General features: G+C 35.0%; 3 protein-coding genes and 1 long non-coding RNA gene across 5 annotated transcripts in view; 1 reads left to right on the forward strand and 3 right to left on the reverse strand.

Moving 5' to 3' along the window:
- Window positions 1–328: 328 nt before the first annotated feature.
- Window positions 329–5,233, reverse strand: LOC125055333 (juvenile hormone acid O-methyltransferase-like). Its single transcript, XM_047657764.1, has 4 exons — window positions 4,813–5,233; window positions 3,355–3,526; window positions 1,704–1,812; window positions 329–1,194 (listed from the first exon to the last, which is right to left on the reverse strand). The coding sequence occupies exons 1-4, from the start codon at window positions 5,166–5,168 to the stop codon at window positions 1,019–1,021; spliced, it is 813 nt and encodes a 270-aa protein (XP_047513720.1). The 5' UTR covers window positions 5,169–5,233; the 3' UTR covers window positions 329–1,018.
- Window positions 5,234–7,415: 2,182 nt separating this feature from the next.
- Window positions 7,416–10,992, reverse strand: LOC125055337 (juvenile hormone acid O-methyltransferase-like). Its single transcript, XM_047657770.1, has 4 exons — window positions 10,557–10,992; window positions 8,721–8,892; window positions 8,026–8,134; window positions 7,416–7,658 (listed from the first exon to the last, which is right to left on the reverse strand). The coding sequence occupies exons 1-4, from the start codon at window positions 10,910–10,912 to the stop codon at window positions 7,483–7,485; spliced, it is 813 nt and encodes a 270-aa protein (XP_047513726.1). The 5' UTR covers window positions 10,913–10,992; the 3' UTR covers window positions 7,416–7,482.
- A 5,255-nt stretch (window positions 10,993–16,247) lies between these two features.
- LOC125055354 lies at window positions 16,248–19,245 on the forward strand. Its single transcript, XR_007117868.1, has 2 exons — window positions 16,248–18,447; window positions 18,872–19,245. It is a non-coding gene; the product is annotated as an uncharacterized LOC125055354 (long non-coding RNA).
- A 1,036-nt stretch (window positions 19,246–20,281) lies between these two features.
- The window catches only part of LOC125055338 (juvenile hormone acid O-methyltransferase-like), a 43,195-nt gene continuing 38,314 nt past the window's right edge, over window positions 20,282–25,162 (reverse strand). The window contains exons 3-4 of one of the 2 annotated variants that reach the window (XM_047657771.1): window positions 22,954–23,062; window positions 20,282–20,594 (exon numbers count right to left, since the gene is read on the reverse strand). In XM_047657771.1, the coding sequence (XP_047513727.1) occupies window positions 20,419–20,594; window positions 22,954–23,062 (285 nt within the window). In that variant the 3' untranslated portion in view covers window positions 20,282–20,418. The remainder of the gene's footprint in view (window positions 20,595–22,953; window positions 23,063–25,162) is intronic. The other variant, XM_047657774.1, reaches the window with a different exon arrangement.

Genomic DNA, 25,162 nt, shown 5'->3' on the forward strand with positions numbered 1-25,162 from the left:
GGTTTAACGAGTTTAAGCGTGGACGTAGGAATCTCAATGATGATCCGCGTGAGGGACGTCCTTTAATAGCGATCTTACAAGATTTGAATAATCTTCAAGCATCGCTTGCTACGCTTGGAAATAAGCGCTTGATTGGCAGAAGGCTCGCAAGTGCGTTGCGGGCCTTTTAAGAATAGGTACGCTTCGTCTTGAAGGATCCTAAGTCGAAATGCTTCGAGATTTTTTCATTGACAGCTGATTCCACATAGTGGTAGAGCGCGGCAAAAGCTGGCCTACTGTCAGTACTTCGTAAGTTCTCTATACTTATCCTCAAGAAAAAGCAATAAAAAATATTAATAATTGGTGTATTCATTGTATATAACATTACAAAATATTATATTTGATTACACTTTGCAGGGTACAAGTAATCTAACACTAAATTTCACTGAGGTAACGAACAATTTATAGGTTCGTCATTATTTAAAGGAAATTATTTTATGAAGTCCATCGCTACCTACGTCGGAAAAACCGAATTTCCTGTGTTTTATTTGAAATGTTGAAAAATATATGAAAAATGTATAATAAAATTATTAAAATGTCATATGTTTTGATTCGCAAAAAACGGTGAAGCCGTAAACTTTGGTACACACTGCAGGACTCGTATGATTAGTCTTTAAGGTAGTTTTACTTTATTTTATTTAAAATTTTACTAGCCAGTATTTTAAATTAAGTTTTATTAAGTATTGGTTTTGTAATTAACCTGTTCACTACATTTTTGCTTTGTGCGATATTTCTACGGGAATCAAACCCACAGGTTCCATTGCTATTTCACCAATTGGTTAAGCTAGACAAATTTGTCATCTAAGTCCTTTTAGAAGTTATTGTAATAACGAACATAATTTTACAAAATAAAAGAAGAGAAGAAGAATATAGAATTTATGTTTGTGTATTTCAATAATTGTATGATTTTTATATTTCAATGTTACATTTCAATTTTAGAACAATTAATATTCCTAAAAAAACAAATCCAGACATTATATTACTTTTTTTCAACATATAAAACGAGTATTTGCATGTTATGGACATTATCATTAGTTGATTTCTTGTAATTGTACTTTTCAGTGTCAATCATATGCATTTCTTGGCTTAAGTCTATAAAAAAATCGTCACGTAACTCATCCGGGATCTTGAAAGGCATCACAGACATTATTGCACCTGAAAATAATCGTACTTTTATTTATTTTCATTTTCCCAAAGACTTACTAACTTCTACATGTGGTGTCCAATGTACATGTAGAAGTTACTTTTCGGATGTGTGTTTTAGGCGCATTTTATAACATTGAATAAATTGTTCTTATCATAAACAATATTAAGGATTGATCTATTTTTATTTTAACCTAGAGAAAAACTTAGGAAAAATAGCAAGGAACGAGTCAAGCAACACGTCAAATTGATATACGGGTCATTAGCATTGTGCTCATTAGGCGGGTCCACACAGCACGAGCAGCCTCGCGAGGCATTTGCCGCGAGAAGCAGCTCGCTCTGTGTTGACTGTTGACCCGCCTCGGCCGAGGCAAGTGTGCGCGCTGTCAGAGTTGTGCTCGTTTCCGTACCTGACACGTTCTTGGTAGATACGCTCATGTTATGAGACGGTGTAGTGAGATTAATAACATGCTCTATTATAGATTTAATTGTACATTCGTGACTTATGTATATATGTATACCTTTCAAATTCTCTTGATTTTCGTAGTCGTGAACTATTATCTTGTCTTCTAATTTTTTTATAGTAAATCCAATTTTTCCTAATAATTGTTGCAATTCTTTAAGGGAATCCTGAAAAGAGTATATTTAAATTAAACGCATATTAAACAGAAATTTGTGGTAGGTTCCAATTGTAGGTAAAATTCCGGGCTTTTGATATTCTGTAGTTTCACATTCAGGGACATAGATAACGCAGTGTCATTACTCAAAATCTTAATCTTACCTTAACAGCTTAAAAGAGTTAAAGGTTTTATTATGTATATGTTATATGCGTGCAACCTTCATCCCTGAGATTATAGTCCCCCGTCTATGTCAAGCAGAGAAGAGAACCCACTTGGCTATTAGAAAAACAAATGATCACGAGACAAATACTATAAATCTAGTCCCAAACGTAAAAATTTGTAGTGCTAATAGTTTTTTTTTTATATGGAACAGTAGCAAAATAGTACTTAAAGTTGAATAGTGTGCAATTCAATTAAATTCAAAAATCATTTATTCACGTAGGTAACACAATGTACACTTGTGATTCGTCATTAAATAAATATATATTAATGCTTCTAATTTTACATTTACTGCCATCAAGGGCGTAGAACGGAAGAGAAGAACTGGCAATAAACTCTCCGCCACTCTTTTTAATCGCCATGTTTTTTTTTTACACAACGTTTGTAAGGAGCTGCAACCATTACACCATGTTCCACATGACATTTTAAGTAATTAATAATAATAACATAAATTAAAAACAAAGACTTGTCCCCTATCAGCAGGAGGCATGGTGAAATAGGAGCACGCACTTACATTCTCGTGGGAACAACACGCAAACACATAGTCGAAATAATTAACATCATCACCGCATACACGAATTCAAGTACGACCAGTCACCACAAGTAGCACCCGTTCACGAGTATGACGCATGGCCAGCCATCGGCCCCCTCGCCATATTTTAGGGAGAGAGACAACCCGACGCATGGACGCCGCCACAAGCAATGACATTTAAGCGAGCATGACGATCCTTGAAATGTGGACTTGGCTACATAAGAAAATAATAATAATACTGAAATAATTGGATACCACATGGATCACGGTTTGTTCCCACTTTACATTAAAACAGTCGTGGATGTTGACGATCGCCCCAGAGTCTGGAAATGCAGCCGAGAGATTCAGTCGTGTTACCTATAATATATACTGGAGCAACTCATATCCAAGCACTAGGATCGCTTAAATATTCATTTATATTATAATAAGCCTTAGCAAGCAGTTTTACTTTAATGTACGATTTAAATTTATTTATTGACAACGCTTGTATCTCACTAGGGATTTTGTTGAAAAAACGTATACAATTGCCTTGGAAAGAATTACTCGTTTTATGCAGCCTTCTGGTTGGTGCGCTAATTTTGTCTTTATTACGAGTACTATAATTATGGAAGCTACTATTCTTTTTAAAGATATCTATATTTTTCCGCAAATACAAAATATTCTCATAAATGTATTGACTTGCCAGAGTCAAAATATAATAAGTGCTTCTTTGTCTCATTGGGAATAAATTAATCCAATCAACCACAATCGCAAGAAATAAAAATTAGTCTTTGCTAGAGTGAATTAAATTATGTTATATACTTGACTGTCATGGTATGGAGATATATATCTTTCAACGTCAGTAACCCATGGCTTCCATTTTTCGGCTTTAGCGAGGGTCCTATATGCATCAAATAATGATGTTTTTTCTACGACAATCGCAAAACAACTTCCATCGTCCCTAAGGTTATCGTATATGTTCTGGAACGCAGTTCTGTAAAATCAACATAAAAAATAAGTATAGCTAAATTGATGTATCCGCCGAAAAAGTTTTAATAAATATACTTTTCGAAGGCGTCGAGTCACCGTCATATTGTTTATGAGGTGTGCGAACAAAAAAGATAGATGCAAAACATACAATGACAAGACAAGCTATTTCACGCTTTATATTAGCTTCACCTGTATGTATGTATGTATGTAACCGACTCCTTCGGACTCGATTTTGACCCACTTTTAACGGACAGATTTAATACAAACTTTGCGCACCTGTCAAAGATCGATGACAATGCAATAATCCGAAAAAAAAAATGAAAAAAATAAAAAAAAATTAACTAAAAAATAAATAATAGTTTAAAAAAACTAAAAAACACGCTTTTAAAGCACATCAAACTAAAAAGTGAAAAATAATTCCTAATTTAGGCTGAAAATGGGGCGCTCTGTGCCATATTTTTCGTCTATCGAGCAACCCACGCTTTTTCACAATAATACCACTATTTTTTGTTCATTACCACTTATTATTTTTCACTTTTTAGTTTGATGTGCTTTAACAGCGTGTTTTTTAGTTTTTTTAAACTATTATTTATTTTTATTACGTAATTAGGAACAAAATTATACGAGTAATACAATTTTTTGTATATATTTTGTGGGCATATTTGCAACCTAAGGGATCGACGAACGTTTGACGAACATTCATCGTTCTAAAACAGAGTGGCTTTATGTTAGAATAAAAATGCCGCATCTATTCAGTTTGAGAACACTAACATTCGACCCATGCGCAATGGCTTGAAACTTCGCACAGGCGGCAGTAATTAATTGAAAAAAATTAGCTTCAATTTGATATATAATAATTAATAAATGTACTGTTAGCGGACTAACGCCATCTACAAGATGGCGTCAGCTAAGTTCAAAGACGTCACTTTGTTTTTAGGTGTTTCTAGACACACTGCCACTTTATTATAGAATATAGGACTACTAACCAAAACGCCGATTTTTATTAATTGTAGTAATTAACAAATTAACAAGGTAAAAAATAGCGTACAAGTTAATTTAAATCTAATTTTAGTTTAAGCAATAGAAAGGAGAAAAATCTTGTTCCGCTAATTGTTTTGAGCAGTATATTACATATAAGTTTAGAAAAAACCAAGTCATGGGTTAAAAAACGATGATGGTCTTGGAGAGGAGGTAGGTTACCTACACGCCCATAAAATCATAAACGTGTCAGGCACAGAAGGCCGTGTAGCACATACCATAAATCAAAAATTGTAATTGCAATGTACTTACTCTTGACGACGACACCAGTTTAAAGCAAAAAAGGAAATGGCATGGTGGAAACGTTCCCTTAGCTGATCGGGCAGCTCTCCCTCTATGTTAAGGGTAGTGAAATCAACACTTTCCGAAGCATAGTGTTCATTTGCGAATCGTATCATATCTTCACTTATGTCACAGCCTGTCATGGTCTTACAAGTAGGAATTATTTCTTTGAATATTTTTGATGACAAACTCCCATCGCCACAACCAATGTCTAGGATCGTTGAGTCTATTTTCCAATTGATTATATTCTTATATTCTTCTAAACACTTCAATGTATTAGTCTTCTGTAGAGCATTTGATTTATTATACAATTTGACGTTAAGCATTGTTCGTGCGTGCTTTTCGGCGAATTTCTGATAGTGTTTGCGCAGTGGTCGGGTTAGATGTTATCGTCAGAATAAAGGCAAATTCACATTAATCTGATCATTAAAACGAAATGGCATGATTTATGCATAATACGAATTCATTTATACTGTAATGTGCTTTGTCATGTCGAGCCGATAGGACTTCTGGCCATTTCTGGTGTCCATGGGCGGCGGTATCACTTATCATCAGGTGAGCCTCCTGCCCGTTTGCCTCATATTACATTAACAAAAAAAAACAACATCGAAGTTAAACCATTTTTACTAGTCTTTGCAATTATTACTAAATCTATGAATTAACTGCTATTCACTGGTCTATAGTAATAGCGATTCTATGTATGTATTTTGCCTTGACGTCAGATGATGAAACTCAGCTGCAGGTATTAGACTGAAAAACTCCTCTGAACACTCTCCATGGTAAATGCGGTAGAAGATGCAGAGACCCCACATCTCTACGCAACGCCAAAGGATCAAGCCGCACGGAAAGTGATTGGTCGTCGACGATTCGAACCGCTCTTCGAGGGTAAAATTTTTACGGATCATCACGAAGATGAGCAGCGTTTTTGTCGATTTTTTTTCTTTAATAAAGATGTGCTAATATAATATTGTGGTGAAATTATTCATACTTGAACACCGATGGTGTTTTTAATAAGTAACTAAACTTTCACTTCTGACATGTGTACTTTGTACGCACGCTTTTTTTTTAGTTTCTTTAGTATGATTGTATATTTATTATTGTCATGCTTGTGCAGATGTATCTTTATATTATTTTTTTTCTTATCTTTTAATTTGGTATTTATCTCAATCGCGGTACATTTGGATAACTTGACTTATGACCTAAGATAAAAATGTTTTGAGATTTTTGAAGTTTTGTTTTGTATATTTTAAGCCTATTTTATTACAATACGGAACCTACATATATTTTTTGTCAAAATTTATAAAAAAAGATTAGAAACAGACCAAAGAGATTAGACCTCATACTACAGCTAAGAAACATAAGTTTGTGATGGCTATATATATTTTATATAAATACATATATACAACTAGCTAGGATCAGTTTTTATTGGAAATTTAACTGTCGTTTGCAGTATTTCTATTCACTTATAATTTTTCCCATCGTTTAAACTTAAAACCATAATTTAAACGTCCAAAAATATTTAGCAAAATTAGTCCAGCCAGTTCTCGAGTTTCAGCGAGAAAAAACGAACAGCAAATCATTTTTATATATAGATAAAAACTAATAATAATAGTAAATTTAGCTGGCACCGGTCGTGCCTGCGTAGTATAGTCGTATTTTTAACTGAGTCGTTGGGCAATAAATGTCACTGACAGTAGGAATTCGCACGCAATGCAACTTTTTATACTTCATGAATGGACTTTGAAGTTAGGAAACCTAAACATATTTTTTATATTTGATATTTTTAAACCAACAATTACATTATTCATAACAATGTTGTTTTGATTTAACCTATTACATTTGACTTAGGTATTATATTTTATTTAGAATTGTATGACCTAGTACTTTACAATTAGTTTTTTTTATATTGATTTTCTAATTAACCTGTTGACTACATGTTCTACGGGAATCGAACCCACAGGTTCCATTGCTACTTCACCAATTGGTCAAGCTAGACACATTTGTCATCTGTGTCTTTTTAGAAGTTATTGTAATTACTATTTTTATTATTAAAGCTTTATTAATTATTCCATATAACAATTGGTTAGTTTACATTTCTTGATATAAGTATTTGTTATGTTAGTATAAGTTTTAAAAATGTTAAGTTAGATTTTCTTTTCTAGTGGTCTAGTTTTTGGTCTAGTGTTTGACTTCTTTTGGGGTACAAGCCTTCTCCATATTTTCCCATTTCTCTTTGTCTTAAGGAACATTATTCCAGTTTTTCCCCGCTAGTTCTATAATGTCATCTGTCCATCTTTTCTTTTGTCGTCCTATACATCTCTTTCCAGTAGCTAAATGGACTGGCCATTTTGTTATTTCTAGTGTCCATCTTTTATCCGCTATAGAAATATAACCTGCCCATTTCCATTTATGCTTTACAGCGTGTACAAATGCATCTGTTGTTTTGTTTATTCTCCTCAACTTTAAGATGCTTCTTTCTAATAGAAGAAGTTATTGTAATATAGAACATAAATAAATTTTTACAAAGTTTATGAAGAGAAAGGGTATATAGAATATATGTTTGTGTATTTCAATAATTGTATTTTCTATTTCATTGTAACATTTAAATTAATATTGCTAAAAAAACGAATCTAGATATTATTACTTTTTTTCAACATATAAAACGAGTACTTGCACATTAAAGACAAAATCGTTACTAGATTTACTGTAATTGAACTTTTCAGTGTCAATTATCTGCATTTCTTGGGTTAAGTCTGTAAAATAATCGTCATGTAACTCATCCGGGATCTTGAAAGGCAACACAGACATTATTGCACCTGAAAATAATTGTACATTTATTAATTTGAATTTTCCCAAAGACTAAAAGGTATATTGTATGTAACACCCTTTTCGGATGCGCGTTTTTGGCGCATATTATTTAATTCAATAAATTGTTCTTACCATAAATAATATTAAGGATTGATCTATTTTTATTAGAACGTAGAGAGAAACTTAGGACGAATAGCAAGGAACACGTCAAGCAACAACAGGTATGAGAATTCTGCTCATTGATTATTTGTTCGGCCGATTCCATAATATACTGCGTTTGTTTTAAGTTGGACGGCACACAAAAGTGATCACCACTAAAAGAGTCTGTGTGTCAGTGTGTGTGTGTCTCTTTTCCCATTCGACGACAAAACCTACCTTTGAAATTCTCTTGATTTTCATACTCGTGAAATATCAATTTGTGTTCCAATTTTATTATAGTAAATCCAGTTTTGCATAATAATTGTTGCATATCTTTAAGGGAATCCTGAAAAGAGTATATTTTTAATTAAACTCAAATTAAACGGAAATTTGTGGTAGGTTCCAATTGTAGGTAGAACTCCAGGCTTTTGATATTCTAGAGTTTAACATACAGGTATAAATCGCTTTTTTTTTAACTCCGAATCTTAATCTTACCTTTACAGCTAAAATGAGATAAAGGTTTTATTATGTATATGTTACATGCGTGTAACTCTCAGCTCTGAGGTTATAAAACAGAGAAGTTATGAGACATTCAGAGACAGAGAAGTTATAAGACAGTCTATGTCAAGCAGAGAAGAGAACCTACTTGGCTATTAGAAAAAACAAATGATCACAAAACACATACATAAATCTACTGTATTGCTAATCGTTTTTTCACATGGGACAGTGGCTCAATAGCACAGAAAGTTGAATAATGTGCTTCTTTGGCTATTGTAATGAATTGGGAATATATTAATCCAATCTACCACCATCGATCCAATATGGTGGACCTCCTAGCAAAAAATTATAATAGAAATGACTTTAAGAATTTTAACTAAGAAATAATACATAATTAGCCTTTGCTAGAGTGAATTAAATTATGTTATATATACTTGACTGTCATGGTATGGAGATATATATCTTTCAACGTCAGTAACCCATGGCTTCCATTTTTCGGCTTTAGCAAGGGTCCTGTATGCATCGAATATAGATACTTTTCCTCCGACAATTGCGAAACAACTGCCTTGGTCCTTAAGGATATCGTATATATTCTGGAACGCAGTTCTGTAAAATCAACATAAAAAATAAATATAGCTAAATTTATGTATCCGCCGTTATAGTACGTATAAATATAATTTTCGAAGGCGTCGAGTCACCGTCATATTGTTTATGAGGTGTGCGAACATAAAATATAGATGCAAATGACAAGACAAGTTATTGGAGTTTACTCCTTAAGAAACGATTTGAGTTATAAGGCCCGGTACGGAAATTTTATGAGGAGTAAAATCAAGTTTAACACGAAAAGTTGAGGCGTTATGTAGAAAGAGACAAACATATAGAGTTTACTCCTTAAGAAACGATTTGAGTTATAAGGCCCGGTACGGAAATTTTATGAGGAGTAAAATCAAGTGTAACACGAAAAGTTGAGGCGTTATGTAGAAAGAGACAAACATATAGAGTTTACTCCTTAAGAAACGATTTGAGTTATAAGGCCCGGTACGGAAATTTTATGAGGAGTAAAATCAAGTGTAACACGAAAAGTTGAGGCGTTTTGTGTAACACGAAAAGTAGAGGCGTTATGTAGAAAGAGACAAACATATAGAGTTTACTCCTTAAGAAACGATTTGAGTTATAAGGCCCGGTACGGAAATTTTATGAGGAGTAAAATCAAGTGTAACACGAAAAGTTGAGGCGTTTTGTGTAACACGAAAAGTTGAGGCGTTATGTAGAAAGAGACAAACATATAGAGTTTACTCTTTAAGAAACGATTTGAGTTATAAGGCCCGGTACGGAAATTTTATAAGGAGTAAAATCAAGTGTAACACGAAAAGTTGAGGCGTTATGTAGAAAGAGACAAACATATAGAGTTTACTCCTTAAGAAACGATTTGAGTTATAAGGCCCGATACGGAAATTTTATGAGGAGTAAAATCAAGTGTAACACGAAAAAAATTACCTTCAATTTGGTATATTATTAATAAATGTACGTTATAAACGTATTACATTAACCTACTCGAGATAAGATAATATATTACGTCAAAAATAATTTTACTCATATGTAATATTATGACAATTCATAATTTGTATAATTCAAATAATATACTATAAAATGCACTTTAGGAAGTAATTAATTTTAACTTGAAAATTAATTACTTAATTACTCAGTTAGTAATTTTAAATTAAAAATTAATTACTTAATTACTTAGTTATTTAATTAAATTAATTTTCAAGTTAAAATTAATGACTTCCTATTGCGTTAAAATAAAGTATTAGCTTGATAACAATAACTTTTATAAATTAAAAATGAACGTAATAAGTTATAATTGAATGAATATTGTGTTTCTCGTACACAAGAAAATAAATAAAAATTATTTCTAATCACTTATTATATAAATAATTACCTTCCTTATTTTAATATTCTCAAAGCGATATCTTTAAGTGCGATGTAAATCAGCCATAAAATCATTTATGACAACGTATAATTAGAATTTCGGTTGTCATAATAATGTTTATTTTGTATAAATGATATATATTAAATAAATTTAACAAAAACCATGACGGGTTAAAAACGATGATGGGCTTGGAGGGGAGGTAGGTTACATACATGCCCAAAAAATCATAAACGTGTCAGGCACAGAAGGCTAACTACTTAGGTATAAAATACAAAAGCTATTTAGATGCCGTGTAGCACGTACCATAAATTAAAAATTGTAATTACGATGTACTTACTCTTGACGAAGACACCAGTTTAAAGCAAAACAGGAAATGGCATGGTGGAAACGTTCCCTTAGCTGATCGGGCAGCTCTCCCTCTATGTTAAGGGTAGTGAAATTAACACGTTCCGAAGCATAGTGTTCATTTGCGAATCGTATCATATCTTCACTTATGTCACTGCCTGTCATGGTCTTGCAAGTAGGAATTACTTCTTTGAATATTTTTGATGTCAATCTCCCATCGCCACAACCAATGTCTACGATCGTTGAGTCTTTTTTCCAATTGATTATATTCTTATATTCTTCTAGATACTTCAATGCATGAGTATTCTGTAGAGAATTTGATTTATTATACAATTTGACGTTAAGCATTGTACGTGCGTGCTTTTCGGCGAATTTCTGATAGCGTTTGCGCAGCGGTCGGGTAGTAAGGGTTAATGTTATCGTCAGAATAAAGGCAAATTCACATTAATCTGAACATTAAAACGAAATGGCATGATTTATGCATAATACGAAAATGATAAATTTAATTTATACTGTAATGTGTTGTCATGTTGAGGTAACTCAAGGTACATAAATGATTAATATAGACCAGGATTGCACTTGCGAGGCTTCTGGCAATGTAAGTGTCCATGGGCGGCGGACACTATCACTCAACCTCCGATAAGCCTCTTCCCCTTTTGCCACCTGTTCTTAAAACAATATTTGTTTGATACTAAATTATCATGTACTATAGAAAGCAGATAAATTTTATAAGATGGCGTACTTAACAAAAGCGGATGATTACATGTGACACGCGCTTATGATTGCGTTATTTTACTAAATATTGTAAATATTATACTAACAGTGAAAATGTTTAGAACTGGCCAGTTAGAAACATTTCTAATGAAAACTTTTTTGAATTTCAATTTTAGAACTCTTTGGTAACCTAATGTAGTATATTGCATTCATTTTTGTGAATTGGCGGCAAATCTAAAACTCTTAATACACGTGAAAATGAACCTAACGCAAGAAAATTTCGGTCAATGATTTATTATGACTTTCGTTGTGGGCTTATTGAACAACAAAGCTATTATAGGCTGCGATTAGCATTTCTTAATGAAGCCCCATCTCGTGCCACTATTTACAGTTGGTTTAACGAGTTTAAGCGTGAACGTAGGAATCTCAATGATAATCCACGTGAGGGACGTCCTTTAATAGCGACTACTGAAGATAACATCAGTGCTGTGCGACGCATGATAGAGGAAGATAAGAGAGTGACCTATCACCAGATACGGGCAAGCCTAGGCATTGGTATGAGTCAAATTCAAAAAATATTACACGAACATTTAGGCGTCAGGAAGCTTTTACCAGATGGATTCCCCATACTTTAACCAACGACCAGAAACACCTTCGCATGGACTGGTGTCGCCAAATGTTAGATATTAAAAATGAATTGCTGTTCGTTAGTCTCACTAAAACTCGAGAACGGCTGAACGGATTTATCTTATCTTAGACTTGAAATGTTCGTGGAGGTCTAGGGAAGGGTTAAAAGGCGAGAAAAAATCGAATAATTTCCGGGAAAACCATAAAACCAGCCCTTTTCTATTTCCCATACAAACGTTTTCTAGGACAATTTGAACTTTATTGCTATTCAATAAAGTTCATATTAAATTACAAGCACTCACTGTTGTCTAAGCAATGTAGGTGTGTTCCTAACGTCAAAGATCATATCTATCAAAACAGTGTGCGTGTGTGCGTTGGAGCACAGAATACATCGTTGGAGGAGTTCGCGTTAATGTCGCGTTCCGAAACTCGCGTTGCTTATGAATTACTTTCGGCACGCAAGAAAGAATGCATCAGTGTTCACGTCAATACATTCGTCAAACACAAACCGCGTTACCAAAAGTGTTTTTTTTTAAATATCACAATTTTAAATACATAAAACATTGGTACGGCTTAAAGGATTTGACTTCAAGTCATATCAAATTAAAAAAAAAAGTGTTGATGTCGATTTGCCGGTGTACAAATGTTGTTTTTCTTGGATTTTCTGTTACATAATCTACTGGGTTTGCTTTTGTCAACTGATAAACGACTGAAACAAAATCGTATATAGTGTTTTGTGCAGAGTGTTTAGTGACAAAATAATGTATATTTGATATGCCTCCTATAAGTCGAAGCAATTTAGGTAGACCTGAAATGCTACAAACCAAGCTAATTACCGATCTAATCGTACTGCACAAGAACGTGACGACCGAATTGGGATTAACATTTACGAACTGTTCATGGTGAATTGTGTGGATCCTACAGAGAAGCCTGTCAACGTTTGCAATTGCTAGAAAATGACGCTCATTGGGATAAAACTCTCAATGATGCTGTAATATCATCACACGCTCATCAAATACGAACATTGTTTTCTATAATCATATCTACATGCTTCCCATCAAACCCAATTGATTTGTGGATCAAGTACAAAGATTATATGAGTGATGATATTTTGTATCAAATACTCCAAATGGGAAATCCAAATATACAAATCAGTGAAGAAATTTAGAATGAAGCATTGATTTCAATTGAGGACAAGTGCTTGATGATATCAAAGAAACTATTAATTCAATTAGGCCTGACCGCGTCGTCCAATCGTCCAATGCATGATGCTTTTAACCAAGAGTTGCATCGAGTAAAACTGTATGATCTCAACACTTTGAAAGAATTAATTCAAACAATCTTCCACAGTTGAATGAACAACAGAAATATTTATTTGATACTCTTATGAAAGTAACAAATGATGAAACTGGAGGGATTTACTTCTTAGATGCACCTGGTGGTACAGGAAAAGCTTTTTTGATTTCATTAATATTATCAACAATTCGCTCACAAAATAAAATTGCACTTGCGCTCGCTTCGTCGGGAATCGCAGCAACTTTGCTTGAAGGTGGTCGAACAGCCCATGCAGGACTAAAATTGCCATTAAATATGCAAAGAAATGAAACTCCAACCTACAACGTTTCGAAGAACTCTGCAATGGCAAAGGTTTTGCAGCAATGTAAATTGATTGTTTGGGATGAATGTACGATGGCACATAAAAAAATCTTTGGAGGCTTTAGACAGAACCTTAAAAGATCTACGAAGCAATAATAACCGAATTGGTGGTGCAATGATTTTGTGAGGTGGATCACAATCTTCAATTAAAGGTTGGATCAATAGTTTTAATGTTGCGAAATATCAACCAACCGCGTCTTTGCAACGGTACACGGTTAGCGATAAAAAAATTACTAAACAACGTGATAGAAGCAACTATACTCAAAGGAAAGTATAAAGGAGAAGATGTTCTCATACCGCGCATCCCAATGATTCCGACTGATGTGCCATTTGAATTTAAACGACTACAGTTTCCAGTGCGGCTTGCTTTTGCTATGACCATAAACGAGTCCCAGGGGCAAATCATTAAGTGTTTGATTCACATGATTAACAATAAAGCGTTAACAATAAAATAATTACTTACTTTTAAATCCTTATATAATATGTTTCATTTAATTATTTTTTATTCACAACGCCCTATCACCAGGGTGACGGTTCTGTTCAGGAAAATTTTGAGCCACGACTATAAAATACGTCGGAACAAAAAACTGCCACATTACAAATCTTTCTGACAGGACGAAGTCTGTCGGGTCCGCTAGTGTTAGATAAAAATGTTCAACAGCTGTGACTCAAATGCTGTTATTGACATCGTCACAGGTGTTGAAATCTGGATATATTGCTACGAACCCGAAACCAAAAGACAATCTACTCAGTGGGTGTTTCCTTTCGAGGAGCGGCCAACTAAGGTAAAGAAAGGAAGAAGTCAAGGAAAAAAGATGATTGCCTCATTATTTGGTCGGAAAGATCATTTCGCGACAGTTGTGTTAGAAGATGGAAGGACAGTTACTGCAGACTGGCAACTTTCTATATTAAGCCGTTTTTCATTTTCTTAACATTTTCAGTGTTACTTAGGTAATAATAGTAAAAATAGCTGGCACCGGTCGTACCTCCATAATGCAGCTAATTACGACTTAGGGAATATGTTAGGTTGTATTCAAATAATTTCAAAAAAGATTGCAAAATCATAATATTTAAGTTCAAAAATAAAAAATAGCATGGATAAAGTAAAAGCTACCTGGAAAGGAGATGCGAAGTTGTGGTTAAACGATTGGGTGACAAATGATCGATCGTGGAGTAATTTTAAACTAGAATTTAGATCGTTATGTCCACGTAACGTTGACATGGCTTCTGTATTATTTGAGGTAATGAGTACAAACTCTAATAAGTTTTCTACTTATGCGGAATACGCGCGTAAATTTTTACTACGTCTTAATATCGTTAAAGGTTTATCCGATGAGCTGAAAACCGCTATTGTTGTTCGAGGCATTAGCGATCCTCAAATAAAAGCCGCGGCCACAAATGCTAAATTACACTCAAAAGTTTGATTGAATTTTTATCTGTTTATATAAAACCTAAATACGATAACCGCCAATCTAACAATACCGTTCGTTCTTTTAGTAGTTCAGGTCCGTCTTACACGCGAAAACGCGAGGCGTCTAGGTTTGATAATAACAAAATTACTTGCCACACCTGTGGAAAATTAGGTCATAATAAATGGCATTGGCCTAAAAAACTTAGAGCTGATCCTACGACTTCTACTCAGAGTGACAGTTTCACAAAACCATCTCCAATTGCATTAAGCGACAATCAGAATAGGTCAGTTAAATATTGCACATTTTGTAAGCGTAATGGACATTTGATAGATTCATGTTTTCAAAAACAGCGTTCTAACAGTGGTGATAAAAAAATCAATGAAGAAAATTTTTGCTTAGACTTGACCCCAAACAAAGTAACGTAATATCAGCAGTACTTCAAAAAGTACCAGTCGATGTTTTGATCGATAGTGGGTTGGATATTTCTTTGATTTCAGAGTCAGTACTGAGATATTTTAATTTGAATAGAGTGCCAACTTATCGCTTGATGCGTGGAATTGGAAGGCAAGAAATTGAGTCGACTTCTCTAATTACGACAGTAATAGAATTTCCTGAAGTGTCATTAGAAACAGATTTATTTGTTGTTCCTTCTCAGTGCATAAATGCACCCATTTTGATTGGTACCGACGTACTGAACCGAAAGGGTTTGACATACATTCGAAGTAATGGAGAACAGCGGCTTGTGAGGTCTGGTATTGTACCGATTGTGCAGCATGTGGTCGCGGTGGTCGATGGGAGTGTCAGCACCCCATTAATTGGTGCAGATAGGGATAGATTACTAACGATAATTCACGAATTTTCGGATTTATTTATCTCTGGCACTGCGGCCTCCACCGTGAACACAGGCAGCATGGAAATTCGATTAACTTCGACTACCCCGATAAGTCATCGTCCTTACAAACTTTCGATAGATGAAAAGAATAGAGTTCGTGACATTGTCAGCGATTTGCTCAGTAAGGGTATAATTCGGGAGTCTCAGTCTGACTATGCTAGTCCTATTATTTTGGTCAAAAAGAAAGACGGCAGTGATAGAATGTGCGTCGATTATCGGGCGCTCAATTCTATCACTGTCAAGGAGAGATTTCCCTTGCCGCTAATCGATGACCATGTTGACAAGCTTGGCAGCTATAAAATCTTCACCAGTCTTGATATGGCCACTGGATTTCACCAGGTGCCAATGAGGGACGATGACTCAATCAGCAAGACTCCTGAAGGACATTATGAATATTTGAAAATGCCCTACGGGTTGGCCAATGCACCAATTGTTTATCAGAGAATCATTTCCAAAACTTTAAAAACATTAATTAGATGCTGGCAAAGCCCTTACGTATATAGACGACGTTTTATTACTGTCAAATTCAGTAGAGGAAGGCCTGGACACGTTGAAAGAAGTTTTACATACATTAAAAACAGCGGGATTTTCTATTAATTTAAAAAAATGTACCTTTTTAGACTCAGAAATTGAATACTTGGGGCGATTGATCGGTCATGGTCAGGTTAGGCCGAGTCTGGGGAAGGTCGATGCACTTATTAGATCTCCAAAACCCACAAATGTCAAGGAAGTTCGCCAGTTTCTAGGCTTAGCGGGATATTTCCGTCGCTACATATCGGGTTATGCTTCTAAGACGGCATGTATAGCAAAGTTGTTAAGAAAAGGGTTACCATTTTTGTGGGGTGCTGAGCAGGATACTGCTCGCGATTATATAATTCACTGTTTGACAAATGAACCGGTTTTAGCGATATTCAATCCCCGGCTGCCTACGGAACTTCACACAGATGCAAGTGCTATTGGTCTTGGTGCTATTTTGTTACAGGAACATGCCGGTAGGAGAAAGAGGGTTGTCGGTTATTTTAGTAAGTCCACCCAGGGCGCAGAGTCACGGTACCACAGCTATGAGCTGGAGACCTTAGCTGTCGTACGTGCGCTCCAGCACTTCCGCCACTATTTGATTGGTATAGCCTTTAAAATAGTGACTGATTGCAATTCATTAAAATTGACGGAGCGTAAAAAAGATCTGTTGCCTCGAGTTGCGCGCTGGTGGGTATATTTACAAGATTTTAATTTTACTTTAGATCGAAAAGGGGCTTTAATGCAACATGCAGATTTTCTGAGCCGTAATCCTCCTCTTTCCACTGCCAATGTGTCTCATATTCGGAATCCAAGCAGCTGGGCGAAGAACGCTCAAACCGCTGATGTGAAGACACGAGAGTTAATTTCTAGATTAAGAGACGGGCAGCTTGACGATACTAGGTATGCGATAAAAAATGATTTGTTGTACTACAAATTTACACCAACTGGGGAAAACCCGCGACTCTTGTGTTACATCCCTAAGGGTCACAGACTCAGCTTGTTGAGGGTGTTCCACGATGAACATGATCATATTGGGACTGACAGAACAACTGACTTAATATTAAGACACTTTTGGTTTCCTAGTTTGCGACAGTTTGTAAAAAAGTACATAAGTCATTGTCTAGTATGTTTAGCATATAAAAAAGTTCCCAGGGCTCCGTCACAACCGATTCAATCCTGGACAAAGCCAGATATCCCTTTTTCTATTATACATACCGATGTCCTAGGGCCGCTCCAAGAGTCAAACGGTTTCAAATAAGTTTTGATTATAGTGGATGCATTTTCCAAGTATTGTTTGCTCTACTCTCTGTACAGACAAAACACTGACGAGCTAAAACGAATTTTTTCAAATGCGGTGTCATTATTTGGTACGCCGTCTACAATAGTATGTGATCGCGCTAGAATGTTCGAAAGCGCTACATCCAAAATTGGGTCAGTGATTTGGGATGCTCGATACATTTTATCACGCCTGGTATGCACCGTGAAAATGGGCAAGCGGAGCGGTACTGCAGGACAGTTCTCAACATGCTACGTGTTGAAGTAGGCAACAAAGGTTCCCAATGGTCCGATGTGCTGTGGAGGATGCAGCTCACTTTGAATATCTCCAAGCAAAGTACCACGCAGACGTCACCACTACAGTTACTGGTCGGTATTGACGCAGTTACTCCAGTCATCAGATCGTTAGTGCGAGATGTGGCACTTACTAACTCTAATCCCAATCGGGAGGCTCTTTTAACTCTTCGCAGACAACGAGCTTCGGAACTCCTTGCAACCAATCAACAGCGCTAGGATACCTACGTTTACGAGGGTCGACGGCAGCCACTCACTTTTGCTGTCGGAGACTTTGTGTTTGTGAGCAAGACTGCACAAATCACCGGCTGCGCATGGACTGGACTCCGGCATGCGCGGGCCTTACAAGGTTATTCGCGCGTTACCGTGCCACCGTTACGAGTTAGAGCTACTAGCTGGTTCCTATGGGAAAAAGACCCAAGCTGCAGCTGAAAATATGATGTTGTGGCAAGGCGAGTGGACGCCGGATGCGTGCTCAGTTTTTTTTGAGACTGGTGAGTGATGTCAGTGGTGCTAATGTGTTTAGGCCACATAGAGAACATGCAAAGGTATGGGTCTCTGTTACAAATTTTTCTGGTGCTAATGTGTTTAGGCCACTTAGAGAACATGCAAAATGTATGGGACTCTGTTTTAACAAATTGTCGCTTATGAGAGCACTAAAAGCCGCTGTCGTTACGACAGTGTATTGCAAGATACTGAGTTTTATTTTTATTCGTGTTAAGTCTGAAGCTATCTAATTCTGTAATATTTGCTTTTTGATAGACCTTATCTGTGTGCGCTTGAGTGCACGCTTGCGCACATAGTACTGGTAATTGAGAAATAGAGATAAATGTCATTTTTCATCCCTCTAATCCAGGATATATGCTTCAGATAACACTAAACTAGGTAAATTACTTACAAGTTCCTTCTATGTTTCAGAGACTGCATTAGACAATAATGAGCAGTTTGCAAGGGATGAAACAAATGAAGAGAGAAATGGCTCTGATGCTAGTGGTGCAAGTAATGCTGCGGTCGAGGACGCCGCACTGTCAGGAACGGCCGTCTTATAAAACAATCTCCACAGAGCAAGTCGGACCGAGTGAGGGGTAACAGAGAGGAGTGGAACTGGGAACACCGGAAATGCGGCGATTGGCGCTCGGACGTGACAGACGCGGGAGTGTTTTGTTTTTTTAATTGCGTTGTGTAAAATATGTTCTTCTGGTTGCGTATAATTTTCATTGTGGTATTTTAGTTAATTAAAAATTGTTTTGTAAGGAATAAAACTTCCTAGGTTGAGTGTTTTGTTACTTTTATTATTTATCGTTTGTGATTTCTAAGAGTATATTTTGTAATATTAAGTGACTAATAAATATTATTTTATTACAATAAAGTACTTGTCTAATAAAATGAAAATGATCAATGATGAAAAATGAAAATGAAAATGACCTTTTTTTTTTTTTTTTTTTTTTTTAATAAACGTTTCCAGATTATTCCCCGACTATATAGTCGTCGGAGGTGTTAAAAAGCTTACATAAATGTATTGGTAACCCGAATGTTTACTTTCTATTACTATATTACTACTCTACTACTACCTATTTCTTTTGACAACCCCCTGCATGACCCTCACAGCAAATCCCAAAAAGATGCCCCTCAACCTAACATTGAGCATTATTCCCTTCAAACCCGTCTCCGTTACCCTCATGCCCATAGCTTGCTCAGCGTTATACCTGTCGTATCCATACATGGGACAGTCGGTCAGAACATGCAACACTGTCTCTTCAGCTGCATCGTCACAAGGACAGGCAGCACTTTGTCTAACCCTGAACCTGTAAAGATACGACAAGAAACCACCGTGACCAGTCAAGACCTTATTGGACATTATGAAACATGTACAAAAAACAGTTCGCACCTTCGGGTTTTTGAAATCGCTTAACAATTACTCTACATTCTTAGATGCCTCTAAAGGACCATTGTTTATCTTAGGTCAAACGATTAACAATTAGATTTTCTTTTCCATTTCTCTTTGTCTTATGGAAGTTGGAACATTTATCGAGTTTTCCCCCGCTAGTTCTATAATGTCACCTGTCCATCTTTTCTTTTGTTGTCCTATACATCTCTTTCCAGTAGCTAAATGAACTGGCCATTTTGTTATTTCTAGTGTCCATCTTTTATCCCGTGCACTAGAAATATGACCCGCCCATTTCCATTTATGCCTTACAGCGTGCGTGTACAAGTGCATCTGTAAGTTTTGTTTTTTTACGAATGTCAACATTTCTTGTTTTGTTTATTCTACTCAACTTTAAGATGCTTCTTTCTAATGGAAGAAGTTATTGGTATATCGAACATAAATAATATTTTACAAAATTTATTACCTCTTGTACATAGAATATATGTTTGTGTATTTCAATAAAAATTAATATTAAATATAATTTATATTTCATTGTTACATTTCAATAATATTGCAAAAAAAACGAATCCAGATATTATTACTTTTTTTCAACATATAAAACGAGTACTTGCGCATTAAAGACAAAATCGTTACTAGATTTATTGTAATTGTACTTTTCAGTGTCAATTATCTGCATTTCTTGGGTTAAGTCTATAAAATAATCGTCATGTAACTCATCCGGGATCTTGAAAGGCAACACAGACATTATTGCACCTGAAAATAATTGTACATTTATTAATTTGCATTTTCCCAAATACTAAAAGGAGGCACGTAACTTGTATACGTGTTATAACTTGCATATGTACACCCTTCATATATTATTGAAATTAAATAAATTGTTCTTATCATTTAAATAATATTAATACTCCAGTCAAATTACGAAATAAATAAACATGAGCGAACACAGTTTGGGGAGTTTGAGGATCGATAGGGGGGTGTATTCTGAGCATAAATTCCAATTTGAGGGGTTGTACTGAGGACAGCTCAAGGTCATTTCGATGGAAACGCGTTTAATTCAATATCTCGAAAATGGTTAGTGTTAGGCGAAAAATTGTAGAGACCTTTTCTTTTCCTAACTAAATTTACTAACTTTTTTATTTGAAACTTTTTTTTATAACATTAATATTTTTCAAGTTATTACTCCCGCAAGGCAGAAATTTTACTTTTTTTTTCAATTTTTCGTCGTTTTCTCCCCAACCATTCAATTTTATTAAATTTTACTGATCATCGAAGTGTAGATCTTTTAATTATGAACAATTTTGTTCTTAAACATTTTTCCGTAATGCCAATACCTTCGGAGTTATAGATTACTTTACCGAGCGAAATCCGCGCCACTGTCGCAATATAAAAAGGTCAATCGATTGAACTACATATTTAAAAATTAGGTATTTAATTTAGGTAAATTTGGGTAAGAAGTAAATTAAAAATAAAAACTGTTTCACACATTTATTGATAGAAAAATAGGTTATAAAATTCGGAATATTAAGCACCCGAGGTCGATGGAAGTGATTCGTGAATATTCGTGGCCCTGACGGTATCGGGGCATACGTCGTCCTAATTTATCCGGAGCTGGTTTCAATGACATCGCTATCGGCTAATAATTACTGATTAATTATCATTATTAATCATATATTATGATTAATAATTTACTGAGATCGATTGCGTGCAAATGCAAAACCAAATGCGGCAAAGCGTGCGGATGCAGAAAGGCCGGCCTCTTTTGCTCAGTAATTTGCACCAATTGCCAAGAGAACTATTGTTCGAATGTCGCGAACGTTATCGACGATGATGATCTTGACGCAATGGACGAGGATGACGAATGCCCCGATACCGTCAGGACCACGAATATTCACGAATCACTTCCATCGACCTCGGGTGCTTAATATTCCGAATTTTATAATCTATTTTTCTATCAATAAATGTGTGAAACAGTTTTAATTTTTAATTTACTTCTTACCCAAATTTACCTAAATTAAATACCTAATTTTTAAATATGTAGTTCAATCGATTGACCTTTTTATATTGCGACAGTGGCGCGGATTTCGCTCGGTAAAGTAATCTATAACTCCGAAGGTATTGGCATTACGGAAAAATGTTTAAGAACAAAATTGTTCATAATTAAAAGATCTACACTTCGATGATCAGTAAAATTTAATAAAATTGAATGGTTAGGGAGAAAACGACGAAAAATTGAAAAAAAAGTAAAATTTCTGCCTTGCGGGAGTAATAACTTGAAAAATATTAATGTTATAAAAAAAAGTTTCAAATAAAAAAGTTAGTAAATTTAGTTAGGAAAAGAAAAGGTCTCTACAATTTTTCGCCTAACACTAACCATTTTCGAGATATCGAATTAAACGCGTTTCCATCGAAATGACCTTGAGCTGACCTCAGTACAACCCCTCAAATTGGAATTTATGCTCAGAATACACCCCCCTATCGATCCTCAAAATCCCCAAACTGTGTTCGCTCATGTTTATTTAACCCGTTTTTAGCCATAATTTGACTGGACTATAAGGATTGATCTATTTTTATTTGAACGTAGAGAGAAACTTAGGACGAATAGCAAGGAACACGTCAAGCAACATCAGTTATGAGAATAATTCTGCTCATTGATTATTTGTTCGGCCGATTCCATAATATATATATATACACAGTAGGTGTAGGCCTGTGACCACTAAAAGAGTCTGCCACCATAACTGTGTGTGGAAAAGTACGAAATACCATCACATTTGATAGGATTTTTTGCAAAATATCCACGAATATATTAATAATATTTATACAGAGACAACACGCAGATAAATCGTGTATAAGATATCCAGATACTACGGTTACAGAGTTGTGCTCGTTTCCGCACCTGACACGTTCATAGTACGCTCATGTTATGATACGGTGTAGTGAGACTTATAACATGCTTTATTAAAGGTTTGATTGTACATACAAAGTGTACATTCTTGTGGCTTATGTTTGTTTTTTTATTTTGCTAATACTTGCTTAAGTCTAAAGTTGATAAAAATGTTTTCGAATTTGTTAACGTGTGTGTGTCTCTTTTCCCATTCGATTGTCGTCGACCTACCTTTGAAATTCTCTAGATTTTCATAATCGTGAAATATCAATTTATGTTCCAATTTTATTATAGTAAATCCAGTTTTGTCTAATAATTGTTGCATGTCTTTAAGGGAATCCTGAAAAGAGTATATTTTTAATTAAACGGAAATTTGTGGTAGGTTCCAATTGTAGGTAGAACTCCAGGCTTTTGATATTCTAGAGTTAAAAATCAAAAATCAAAATCAAAATACGTTTATTCAATTTAGATGCTTCTTAGAACATGCTTATGAATGTCAACAACGTTTACAAAATTCACGAAAGAGCAGGACTACGCTATCCGTTCGCAAAACTACCAGGAGGCCTTGTTCTGAGAAGAACGGGCAAGAAACTCAGCAAGTTTTGCCCTCCCTTTACATTACAATTATTCAAAGGAAAATGTCATAAACCACAACGTCATTTAAGTTACATAAGTAAAAAAAAATTAAAATCTGTTCTGTGATTTACCACATTCACCATTACACACATATTCATAACACTTCAAAGATAACAAATCAAATTATAAGAATATAATTAGAACTATTGCCAAGCGTTTTTATCTTCCAGGTAGTCATTGACTGTGTAGTAACCTTTACACATTAAGGTTTTTTTGATATGTGTTTTGAATCTGTTTAAAGGCAGTTCCAATATTTTGCTAGGAATCATGTTATAGCAGCGTATACTTAGGCCCATAAATGAAGTATTTATTTTCTGCAACCTGTAAGACGGCTGGAAAAGTTTTCCCTTATTTCTTGTATTCCTATTGTGAATGTCGCTGTTCTTTAAAAGAGAACTAATATTACTACGCACAAAAATGATACAGTTGTAAATATATTGGGAAGGTACCGTCAAAATATCGATTTTCTTGAACAAATTTCTAAGTGAAGTGCCTGGTTTCAAGCAATAAATTGACCTAATAGCACGTTTTTGCAAGATAAAAATAGATTGTATATGTGCTGCTTTGCCCCATAAAAGAATTCCATACGACATAACGCTGTGAAAGTAACTAAAATATACTATTCTGGCAGTTTCCTCGTCTGTGAGTTGCCTAATTTTCCTAATAGCGTATGCCGCTGAACTAAGCTTGTCAGAAAGTTTAGTGATATGCTGACTCTATTGAAGTTTTTGGTCTATTGTAATGCCCAGAAATACCGTAGAATCAACTAAATTTAGTTTTTAATTGTTCAATTTAAGCTCTATAGTTGTAGTTTTAACATTAGGTAAAGTAAATCTTATGCATTTTGTTTTTGTGGCATTTAATTGTAAATTATTTGCAGAAAACCAGCACACTATTTCAGAAAGTGCATTGTTCACATCGTCAATATTTGTCTTATATATATTTAAAAATCAAGGACGTGTCATCAGCAAACAATACAATATCACATAATGGCTTTGCATAAGAAGGCAAATCGTTAATATATATAAGAAATAAAAATGGTCCCAATATTGATCCTTGCGGGACTCCCATTTTAATGTGTGATCCCGAAGATTTAGTTCCATTTATATCAACTTTATGAGTTCGACAACTTAGGTAAGAGGTTATTAAGTTAAGAGCTACATTTTTTATACCATAGTGGTCAAGTTTGCAAAGCAGAGTCTCATGATCAACACAATCAAACGCCTTGGACAAATCGCAGAAAACTCCCAGTACATTTTGAGTTTTCTCCCATGCATCAAATATATGTCGTAACAGAGCTATTCCAGCATCGGTAGTGGAGCGACCTTTAGTAAAACCGTATTGTGCGTTGTGTAGAAGACTGTTTGTATTAAAGAATGTAATTAATTGTTCTAGTATAATTTTTTCAAAAACTTTACTTAAAGTTGGCAATATTGAGATGGGTCTAAAATTAGTAGGTTCTGTCCTGCATCCAGATTTAAATAAAGGTATTATTTTACTATGCTTCATTAAATCTGGAAAACTTCCTTCATCAATACAATTGTTAAAAATATACGCAAGATCTGGGGCAATAATATCTATAATGTCCTTAATAATACGTACAGAAACATCCCACAAGTCTCCAGAATGTTTTAATTTTAAAGATTTAAAAGTTTTAACTACATCACCAGCGCTAACGTGCTTAAACTGAAAATTTATTTTGCATTCCGGTACATGACTTTTAAGAAAACTAATAGCCTCTTTGGGAGAGGAATTTAGAGAAGATGTAGTAATTACAGGTATGTTTGTAAAGAAATCTTCAAAA

Source organism: Pieris napi, chromosome 13, assembly GCF_905475465.1.
Source record: "Pieris napi chromosome 13, ilPieNapi1.2, whole genome shotgun sequence".
Taxonomy (NCBI): Eukaryota; Metazoa; Arthropoda; class Insecta; order Lepidoptera; family Pieridae; genus Pieris; species Pieris napi.